Source organism: Falco peregrinus, chromosome 6, assembly GCF_023634155.1.
Source record: "Falco peregrinus isolate bFalPer1 chromosome 6, bFalPer1.pri, whole genome shotgun sequence".
Classification (NCBI taxonomy): Eukaryota; Metazoa; Chordata; class Aves; order Falconiformes; family Falconidae; genus Falco; species Falco peregrinus.
In genome coordinates this window covers 38,575,019-38,586,064 of record NC_073726.1, presented here as the reverse complement: position 1 = coordinate 38,586,064, position 11,046 = coordinate 38,575,019, and the positions used below count along the sequence as shown (strand labels likewise).

At 41.3% G+C, this 11,046-nt stretch overlaps 1 protein-coding gene across 6 annotated transcripts in view; it reads left to right on the top strand.

Annotated features, from left to right (window-relative positions):
• The first annotated feature begins 402 nt into the window (after positions 1–402).
• The window catches only part of TBK1 (TANK binding kinase 1), a 29,431-nt gene continuing 18,787 nt past the window's right edge, over positions 403–11,046 (top strand). For 4 of the 6 annotated variants that reach the window (XR_008747822.1, XR_008747821.1, XR_008747823.1 and 1 more), the window contains exons 1-6: positions 403–511; positions 4,628–4,748; positions 6,547–6,687; positions 7,489–7,618; positions 8,197–8,378; positions 9,178–9,338. Coding sequence is in view for 3 of the 6 variants with exons in the window: in XM_055808477.1 (XP_055664452.1) it covers positions 4,662–4,748; positions 6,547–6,687; positions 7,489–7,618; positions 8,197–8,378; positions 9,178–9,338 (701 nt within the window). In the remaining 3 variants the exon portion in view is untranslated. Of the gene's footprint in view, positions 512–926; positions 1,646–2,484; positions 2,592–4,627; positions 4,749–6,546; positions 6,688–7,488; positions 7,619–8,196; positions 8,379–9,177; positions 9,339–11,046 lie in introns of those variants that run through there. The other 2 variants (XM_055808478.1, XM_027793409.2) reach the window with 2 other exon arrangements.

Genomic DNA, 11,046 nt, shown 5'->3' with positions numbered 1-11,046 from the left:
CCGAAGAAGCGGCCAGGGAGGTGAGGTGCCGTTGCTGGCGGCAGGCAGGGGCAGCGCGGCGGCCCTGCCTCAGGAGGGGCGGCAAGAAACGACACCGGCGCTGAACCGGTCACGTAGCAGCAAATCACCACGGAAATCCTCACCGGAACCGCTCTGAGCTCGTTTTGAACATCGCACCGGCTAAAAGACCCGGAATGACCTTTTTTAAGGAACATCCTACTTCCATTTTTTCGACGCTCCCCCGATGTTTCCCTGTTCGGCGGTCCTCCTACCTCAGGGGCCGCGGCCGCCGCTCCCTCACCCTCCCCAGAGCGGGCGGGGGACGCGCGGCCCTTCCAGCCGGCTGCCACCACCCAGCGCCCCGCCGGCCACCTCGGGGCGGGGAAGGGCTCGGGGCGGCCGGGAGGTGCGGGGCGCCGAGGCGGTGCCTGTGCCGCCCCGCCTCCCCGGCGCCGCTGCAGGAAGCCGGAAGCGGCCGGGGCGCTGGGCAGGCAGGGCGAGAGGCGGCTCGGTGCGTGGGGCCGGTGGGCAGGGCAGGGCGGGGGGCGCCGCGTCAGGCCGAGCTGAGGTGGGGCGGCGGCGGCGCGGAGGGAGCCGCTTCTGGCCGCCGCGGTGGCAGGGAGAAAAAGCGGCTCCCTCCGCGCCGCCGCCGGGGCGAGGTGGTTTCGGTTTGCCGGGGCGGCGGCGGGGCCTTCCCGTGAGGTGCCGGCTCCCGAGGAGGGGCGCGGGCGGCGGCGGCGGCGGCGGCGCCCCCGGAGGCAGCGGCGCGCCCGGCCGTGCAGGCCGCCCCGCGGAGCGGCCCCCGCCCGTGAGGGGCGAGGTGGTGGCCGGCCTGCGGCCTCGGTGCCGTGCCTGGGGCTCGTCCCTTGCCCCGCTCTCCGTGACTTTTATCCGCGCGAATATTGTCAGAATTTGTAATTGGGAAGGGGGGGGGGTCAGTGGTTCGTGTAAAGGTTTCCTTAGGCAGTGGCGCCGTGGCATCACCTCCGTGGTTGTAGAAGTTGTTAAACTTTTCCCTCGGGAGGGACGTCCTGCCGTGGAGGTGGCCCCCGGCGCTGTGCCCTCCGTGCCCCGCGCTCCCGAGAGCGGGCCGGGCTGGCCCAGGCGAGCCCGCGGCCCTTCGCAGCCTCCCCGCCGCTGCGGGCCCCGGCGGAGGCCGAGCCCTGCGCCCCCGTGACGGGCGGGGACACCTGGAGCCGCGGTGATGCGCCGCGCGGGGGGGGTAGGGTCTTTGGGGGCATGTGCTGCCTCGAGTGGGTTCTAGCAGCACCGTGTGCGGCCCAGGGCAGGGTAATTCCGTAATTCAGATACCAGCTGTTGGACTGGGAACTCCTGGAAGGAGTTCAGGCGAGGTGAAGGAAGCAGAACTTCAGGGGAAGAAACTTCTTTTCTAGGTGTTAAGAGAGGGCATACAGGGAAGTATAAAACCTTCGTATTTAGCAGACTCTATAATACTGACATTAATATTTATTCAGAACCTCAGCACCTTGCCTGTCAGCTCTGGTGGCATATAGGATCTTCCCTATAGACAGAAGGAACCTTCGCTTTAACTTCATCATCTGTCCCTACTTGCTTGGTGCACTTGTACATTGCAGCTGTTAACAGGGGAAGTACCTGCTTGGTGCGCTTATCCCGCGTGTCTGAGGTAACAGCAAACCTCATCATAATAATTGGAAGCAGTCAGTACTCCTGCTTCAAAGCTTTGGGAGTTTAAAAAAAACAAAACATATCAGTGATGCGGTCTTTTTCTGTTACAATTCCCCCTGCTGACAAATAAAGAAGGAGTAGCATCACCAGAAGGAGAAAAATATTAAAAAACAAAACAAAAAACCCAAAACCAAACCCAAAAGCAGCCCCCAAACCCTTGAAATGCTAATGAGTCATGGGGGAAAATAAATCAAAGTGCTGGTAGGAAAGATACCTTTAGATGTATGTAAGGAACTTCTGACTCCTCTGGTATCAGACTTAATGATCGTAAGTGAGATGTGAAGAATTAGAAATTTCAGCATTAAATCTAGCAACAGGACCAATCGTACAGTTAGAGATTTATTTTTTTGAAGTATGAAACAGTGAATTGATTTTGAAATTTAAGAAAACTCAGCATGCTGAGTGTTTAGCAAGGATCAGTTCTGAATCAGACTAAGAAAGGAAAGGTGTTAAAGCAAGTCTAACATAAGTTATTGAATCAAATTATTATAATTTGAAGCTTATTATAAGCTGATTATAATTAAAGCTGAATGAGACATTATGCCTTAAAAGTGAAGACTGCCAAAAGAATGTAGACTTTGTTATTATTATAAAAATATTATTTTGACAAAAATAATGTAATAGTGTAACACTGAGTTTGGTGCTGGATATGTACCCTGGGATTAATGCTGGCGTAACTGTATCTGTAGTTTCATGAGTGAAAAAAACCAGACCTTGAGAACCTGTTAGTGACTTGCTTTTTTGGTTTTTTTTTTTATCCATTGAATGATATTCAAGCTCATCTGTCAAGCTGACTTGTCCTTTTGTTTTCACCCATTGACCTTCATGCAAATTTAATTAGAAAAGTAAGGAGGTAAAGGAAGAGAAGTGGTCTCATACATGAGGTATCTCATCTTTGTCACTTTGGGCAATGTAATAATTCAGTCTCTAATAGGCTGCTAGAATTTTTAGTACACAAATAGATACTGGCAAAGAAACTTCATTTGCTTCTGTGCACTTTCTGTCTGCTTGGAAAGGATTGATTATATTTCTGCATCTTGGTATTAGTCAAGTGTTACTTCGAAATAAATGACAAAATACATGTTTACTGGTAATGTGCCAGCTGGCTTATTACAAGGAGAGTTTTGATTATGAGGAGTTATTTAATTCATAGATTTTACAAATGGTTTACAGAGTGGGCTATGCATTATTTCTTTGTAGACCCTCTTCCTTACCTTCTGTGTCTGCATCATAGATAGCTCTCTGGCATCTACAGTAAGTGCCAGCTGGGAGAAATTACCTTATTCTACTACTGCAGATTGTCTTACCAGAGTTAACTGAGAATTGTAAGGGTTTGGGGTGTGGTGTTGGTTGTTCTGGTTCAGATTTGAGATAAAACCTTTCTTCCCTTCTCTAGGCATTAAGAACTTTATTTAGATTTTTAAAATGGTGTTGCTGCATGACTGAATTCAATGTCAGGTCTTTGCATTGTGTCATTGCATTCAGTATGCTGCATGTCATTACCTGGATGTTTTGGAACAGCTTTGCAGGGAACTCCACATCTTACATGAACAAATAGCTAAATGAAAACATGAAATCCACAGTCGCTGTGCGTAGAGAAGTGTGTTCAAAGTCATGAGAAAATTTCTGTATCTTTGCTGCATGGCACGGGCACAGTTGGGAACAAAGGCTGCTGGATGGGCAAAAGGTGCTGCGATGGCTGGTGTGTGGCTTCTTCCACTTCCCTGCAGTGCATGCTGTGGGGCTTCTGGTGGTGCCATCAAAAAGTTCGAACCACCTTCTTGTAATAAATGTGCATAGGAAATTCTGTCATACCTTTTCTTCCAGTAGTTACAGGAAGAACTTTTTTCTTTCTTTTGAATATCAGTTAGCCATTTCTTGTCAGTTAACAAAGGCAGATGCAGGGTCCCCTGCCAGGCTGTGAGGAAAGGCTGCTGCTGTAGGACCTTCCCCTGGCCCAGTTGCTCTTTTGCTCTTAAGGTTCTTTAGATCCAGGAAGCTACATCTATGATCTTAGAGCCTTTTGCTAGATTTAATGGCAAACTCAGTGCTTTAATTAAAGCAAAAGGGTAAGAGCATTCACCTACAGCTCCTGCTGTTTTGGTAAGGGAGGAAATTCTGGCATTCCTAATGATTTTTTTCACTATTTTAGTCAAACATTTATTTTCTCTTCTGAATCTGTGAAGACCTGAATATCTGACAGTTTACATTTCAGGAAGGGTGGTGAAGCCAGGCTGTCTTGCTAGAAATAACGTGACATATGAAATGAGCATTTTTAGAAATGAGAGAAATGTCCATTAATTTCTTCCAGTGCTAATTGGTGGTTCTAGCAGGTAGCTGAAAATACTTCTCTTAATTGTGACTTTTATCAAGCGTGTGTAAAACAGCTTTTTGTAAGTAGTTAGTCCAGTTCCTTTACAGTTGTACGGAAGTGTAACTTTCAGAGCCAAAGTGATCTAAAAGATCTGTATACATATCTGCCATAATCTCTGATGTCTGTTCTTTGGCATACATACTGAATAATGGAATTTTATTACAAGTCTTGCTTATTTTCAGAAGACCTTGTGCACGTATTTTTTACTCTTTCCTACAGTTTTTGTTACTGTATCATTTAAACACCTGTTTACAGCAGAAAAGGGATTATAAAGCTTTCACTTTTCCAGTTGATTTTTTTCAAACAGTTTGTGGAGTGAAGACCTCAAATGCAGAGCGTGTTGTGTCTGTGGCATTAGTTGTGATTGTTTAGCTTGCTTCTGTTTCTTGTTTCACCTTGTATTCCTCTACTTGGTTGTTCTTAGTTATTTTTGTATGTCTCTGGAGCTTGGTTGGAGTTTGTTTGGTTGGTTTTTTCCTTCTAATTAAAATAAGTTCCTTGCATGTTTTTTACTAAATTCAGTGTATTTAACCTTTTGTTTTGAAGGTGAAAAAGAAAGCTGTCTAATCAAAGAGCAAGGATGCAGAGCACTTCAAATTACCTGTGGCTGTTGTCTGACATTCTGGGGCAGGGAGCTACTGCAAATGTTTTCCGGGGACGACATAAGGTTTGTCATGAATTACAAATCTGAGTAACCTGTAAAAGTGAAATTTTTCATATGTGAGTAATGTCATGAAATCAGTGAAAAACTGTTTGAGATTTAGCAAAAAAAAAAATACATCTTTGTAACTATTCACACATAGTTTTTAATTTTTAATATTCATTCAGTGACTTAGAGTTCTATACAGTTATTTCTGAGGATTCATTGTTAATATTGTATTATTTGTCCTTGTAAAATATTAACTGTTATTAATTCTTCGTTCATTCATTCTTCAGTTTTATGAGAAAAAAACCTCCTTGCTTAAGAATTTAAGAACAAAAGCCTTACCAGTTTTTATTACATGATATGTCATTTTTGTCTTTGTTAAATTCTCTTTTGATAGTTCTTCCCTGTTCTTTTAAAAACCATTTTTTTTTGTGATTTTTATGATTTTGTACCATAAGTGAAATATTCTTAACGTACTATCGTATAGGATGAAGTTGCTATTTATTTTTGTCCATAAGTCAGTGCTTCATATATGTCTAGGACATCTTCTTGGTGACATACCTTGAGTAATCAGTACAAAATAGTACATCTTGGAGCAGTTTTGCTGTGTAAATGATACACTGATGTGTATGTTGTAACTTGAGTGAGGGATTAAAATGATCTTTACTTGTGTAGGTCATTCTATTTCTATGAATTTCACTGTATGTCTCACAAAATGAAGATAAGCCTCGTTGTGAAAGTAATGTTCTCTTCCAGTAATGACAGTCTGTGTGAAATCCATATGAAGTGATATATAAGCTGCAGTGTTATACTGTGAAGCAACACCTAAGTGATAATTTAGCAGTTAATGTGCTTTTCTGGGTGAGTTAATTTCAACACAGAATGTTTCCCCTGTAAAGCATATGGTTTCATGGTTGCACCTATCACCCTCACTAGTCTGAGGATGTGACCTGCAGCTCATTGTCAACAGGAGAAAACTTTTGCCTGGGCATCAGTAGTGCATGTTAGGTGTGATGTACAACACACCTAGTCTAAGCTCAGGAAGGCTTTGTCCTTAGCAAGAATCTCTCACACATGACTGCTAATGTAAGCTGATTCCTATAGTGGGTGCAAGGAGGTACTTTTCCCTGAGAGGGACAGGAATTGCACTCTCAGCTGGCACTGTGGGTGCCTGAGCATGTTGTGGCTTAGTCCCACTCGAGAACTTAAGTCTCTGATTAAGCTTGTGACTGTGCTTCTGTCACTTATGATGTGGATTTGAGTTGCTTCAAACATGAGTTGTATGTAATGCTTAACACTGCCTTCTTTGAAAAAACAAAATACTGTTTTATCAGTGTAAACAGTACAAGAAAGAAAAAGAGAGCAATGCTCATCTTCCAAAAGTTGTCTCTTAACTTCAACAAGCCAAGATTCTCAACTGTAATATGTGCATGTCTCATTGATTTGTGTAAGTGGCTTACCTCTTGCTGAAAAATTATTTTTCAGCTACATTTATGGGTCATTCTTAAATGTGTAGCCCTTCTTATGCTAACTATTCTGTTTTCTAAGGCACTTAAGATTTTGTGGGCTAACACTGAGTTTCCATTCTGCTAGTCTGTTTGCTTCTAGTCTATATCATACTAAACCAATATATATGTAATTTTAATTTTTCTACTAGAATCTTTATTTCCACTTTAACACAAAATACTATTTTGAACTATTTCTACTCTGCATATGCTCGTATGCAAAACAGAAGATCTCAGAATGCTTGGATAATGCGTATGTGTACACTTACAATCTTTTGCTTCTGTTTGATTAGTAATTTGTTTGTTTTTAACAGAAAACTGGGGATTTGTATGCTGTCAAAGTATTTAACAGTATAAGTTTCCTTCGTCCTGTGGATGTTCAGATGCGAGAGTTTGAAGTATTGAAGAAACTAAATCATAAGAATATTGTCAAGTTGTTTGCCATTGAAGAAGAGGTAATGGATCGTTCTAGTTGTGATCTGAGATGCATGGTGGTAACCACAGTAACTGTCTTTTCCTTTATCCATAACTATAGAGGATAAAGTTACATTTTTAAGGAATGGTAACATATATGGTACAAATGCTGTGACCCAATTATCACTGCTTTTTGGTTTTCTTTCTTTGTTGTTGTTGAAAGAATACGCTTGCTTTCACTGTTTAGGCAGAGGCTATGATTCTTCAAAGCCGTGTGGAGAATCCACTGTCCTAAGCTTTATCTTGAATTAGGTTTTTTAAGCTATCTATATATGAACATTTAATACATACTGATAGTTGGAGGTGTTTCAATAATTCTGACAATTTTATGCTTTTGCTTTGCAACCAGCTAAAATAACGACATAGGACATGTAGAACTGTCTGTTAATGTATGAATTGCAGTAGTTGTGCTGAAACTGAGACTGATCAGTTGAAATTACCCAGATGCTGAGATTAGTTAATAGGAGAGGAGGGCAGTCGCTTCCTTCTGCTCTTCTGTGCTGTAGTTTCTCATTTGTCCACTCATCAATACTGCTGTCAACCTTCTTAAGTGCCTAGAACTTGAGGCTTTCTTAGTTTTTCCCCCCTCTCCAAGTTAGAATACATGAAACAATATAAAAGTTCACATGCACTTCTTTTGAATAAGATTATCCAAATGGGATTTATGATCTAGCTACAGATTTTATTTTTCTTTTTATTTAAAGTAAGATCCTGTTATATGCAGCTTTTGACATTGTTTTCACAATGGTCACAGACTTATGTTTTTTAATTTTTTTTTCCAGACAACAACTAGACACAAAGTACTAGTTATGGAATTTTGTCCATGTGGGAGTCTATATACAGTTTTAGAGGAGCCGTCTAATGCCTTTGGTCTGCCAGAGTCTGAGTTCTTAATTGTTTTGAGAGATGTGGGTATGTAGGCTTTGCTCTTTAGACTAATTTGTTGACTGAAATGAACTCATACTTGTTTATCTTGTAACAGCAAGAGATGAGGAACCTGAATGACTGTCAATTAATTGAACAATGTGGTCATATTGAGTCACATATTTTATTTATGTCTATATTGGTATAGATAGCTGCATTAAGAAGCCATTTCTGTTTAAAGCATTGTTATAATTCTTTTTTATTCATTTGTATCAAGATTATTTGTATTGTGATAATTAATCTCAGAAGAATAAATTAGAAAATTAATGAGGTTTACCTGTGTCTGCCTGTTACAAAATTTTCCTCCATTACTTTATTGGAAAGATGTTGCTGAGAGCAAGAAATGTCGTAATTTCACTGTCTGAAAAAAAACCAACCCTGCAAAAATGCTTAGAAAAGTCTCTGGTCCTGGTCTTTTTGTTAATTGAGTGTCCCTTCTCATTCCCATTTCCCAATGAGAAAGTAAACGCATACAGCTTCCTAGCCTCAGTTACGATTCAATATTTGTGCAGTCTGTGTCAAGATGTATACATAAATTCTGTATTCTTGGGGTTTTTTTATTGAAGTGGCTGGGATGAATCATCTCCGGGAGAATGGAATAGTGCACCGTGACATCAAGCCAGGCAATATAATGCGTGTTATAGGTGAAGATGGTCAGTCTGTTTACAAACTTACAGACTTTGGTGCTGCAAGAGAACTTGAAGATGATGAACAATTTGTTTCTCTCTACGGCACAGAAGAGTATTTAGTAAGCCCATATGATTTCACTATCTTTTGAAGAAATATTTGAAGCCCAGGGCCCTTGGTGATTGAGTAGGTGAAGGTCAGACTATTGTGCATTAGTATTTAAACATTTGTATTGTAATTGGTTTATAGCTTTCCACCTTCTTTACCTTGGGTCATGCCATTCTTTTGCTGATCTGAGCACAGTAGCCTTTAAATAATTTTCAGGTCCAACTTCCCCTATTGCCTTTTGTGAAAGAAACAACAACAATATTTTAGTTATGAATGTCTTTGCCTTTATCTCTGTAGATAATTGTCAGTTTGTGTTTGAGCTACTTGTATCATGTTATGTGGAGTTCACTTGACTTCTTAGTTAACCATAGAGAGGCAGGCGGAGAAGCATCAGTACAAGCAACTTAGGCATAATTTTATTCCTGCCATGTTTTCCCACATGTAATGTCGTAGTTGATACTCTCCTCTGTGGTGGATCTTTTTCTAATTTGGTTTCTGTTGTTTTAAAATGATCTGGAGGAATACCAGCTTTCTCCTCTTCTTTAGTGGTGTTTTATTCTAGTAGTCAGTCTTCAGCTAAATTACAAAATACTTTTGGCAAACCTTTAGTAAAGTGGCTGTCATACCTAGGAACACTTTTGTGATATTCTGTCAGAATAACTTAGGGAAATTAAGCTAACTTTGCATTTTGATTAAAGAGATGAAAGTTTAGAATGACAAACGATCTTGCTGTGAAATGATAGATTGGGGTTTTGTTCTTTGTATTGTTCATAAAACAATTCTAACTACTTTTTTTGTTTTTTTCTCTTTAGCACCCTGATATGTATGAACGAGCGGTTTTGAGGAAAGAGCATCAGAAAAAGTATGGAGCAACAGTTGATCTGTGGAGCATAGGTGTGACCTTTTACCATGCTGCAACAGGGAGTTTGCCTTTCCGACCTTTTGAAGGACCTCGTAGAAACAAGGAAGTGATGTAGGTAATTTAGAAGGAGAATTTTATCTGTTCATAAATTAGGTCGGTCCATGAAATGCTTTTTGTCAAGAAGTCCTACATATGTGTAGTAAACATTAAAATAGCGAAGATATTTCAGGAAAAACATTCTTTAACTTTGTTGTGGTTTAACTCCAGTAGGCAGCTGAGCACCACACAGCTGTTTGCTCACTTCCCCACAGTGGGATGGAGAAGAGAATTGGAAGGGTAAAAGTATGAAAACTCATGGGTTGAGGTAAAGACAGTTTAATAAGTAAAAAACCAACAACAAAACCCACCCCTAACCCCAAAGGAAAACACAACCCAGAAAAACAAGTGATGCAAAAAATCCCCTATTGCTCACCACCAGCCGGTTGAGTCCCTGGCCAGCTGCCACCCTGGCAAATTCCCGCCCCCAGCTTTTATTGCTGAGCATGATGTCATATGGTACGGAATATCCTTTGGGGTCAGCTGTCCTCCTCTGTCCCCTTCCAACTTTTTCCCTGCCCCCAGCCTACTCACTGGCAAGGCAGCGTGAGAAGTACAAAAGGCCTTGATGCTGTGTAAGCACTGCTCAGCAATGGCTAAAACATCCCTGTGTTACCAACATTGTTTTGTGTTTGTGACCATAAGCACCATATGAGCTGTTACAAAGAAAATTAACTCTATCCCAGCCAAAACCGGTACAAACATTCTTCTTCAGCAAGGAGTTGACTGGTACCTTAGGATCTGAATTAAGCATCCAAGCTCCCCCAAAATACTGATTTTTTCCACATGTCTTCACCATGGCACTAAGCTGGTCTGTTGCAGTGTGGTATTAGATATTCAGGCAAGATGATGGTATTACGAAAGGGGATTTCAGTGCCACAAATTTTTTTTGTCCTTTAAATGATTGTATTCCCAGGCAATCTTGAAGTGCATGTACTACCCATGAGACTGACATTTTTTGGGTAGCATAGTTGTGGGCTGTGGCTGAAGATAACAGGGGTAACTCCTGAATGTGAAACAGAAGTTCTGTCTACGACATGTCAGTTGGAATTGATTCCTGTTTCATCTTAATCTAGTTCTATTTTGTTGTTCTGTGTGTTACATTTAAAAAAATAAAGCAAGGTGATACTTAGGAACTCTAATAAGCCATTTACATCTCTGTTCTGGTACTCCTTGCAAAGCTGACTCCAATTTTCTTAGTTTAAAAAACTGCCCATCCTCTGATCATCCCACAGGCATTCTTGTTGTATCTGCCTAAGACGTAAGCAAGGAACATATGTTTTGTATGTACCTTGTCCTCCAAAAAGAGAGAGCACAACTCACATTTTCTGTGGCAAAAAGCCTATTGCTCCTGACTAATTTAACGAGAAATTTGAGAAATTCTGGCCTGCTCAATAGAAAGTTAGACAATGCCAAAATGTATCAAAATTGCTAGATGTTTCCAAGTTAAAGTAGTTTCTCAGAGCCCACTTCCTGTTCCTTTTTTATCCCCAAGTGACTTTGTGGCAGCTAAATGTCATCTCTTGCCATAGAACATGCTAGAAGTTAGTCATGTAAATGCCTAAATTGAACTGCCTTGGAAATCTTTGGTTAATTAACATTAACCATGTGTGTTAATTAACAATTAACATGGTGTGAAAAAAACAGCTTCCTTCAGTGATGCCTGAAATCTCTCCTACATTTTCCCCAAACCTGAGGTAGACAAAGTTGCTTTTCCCACATA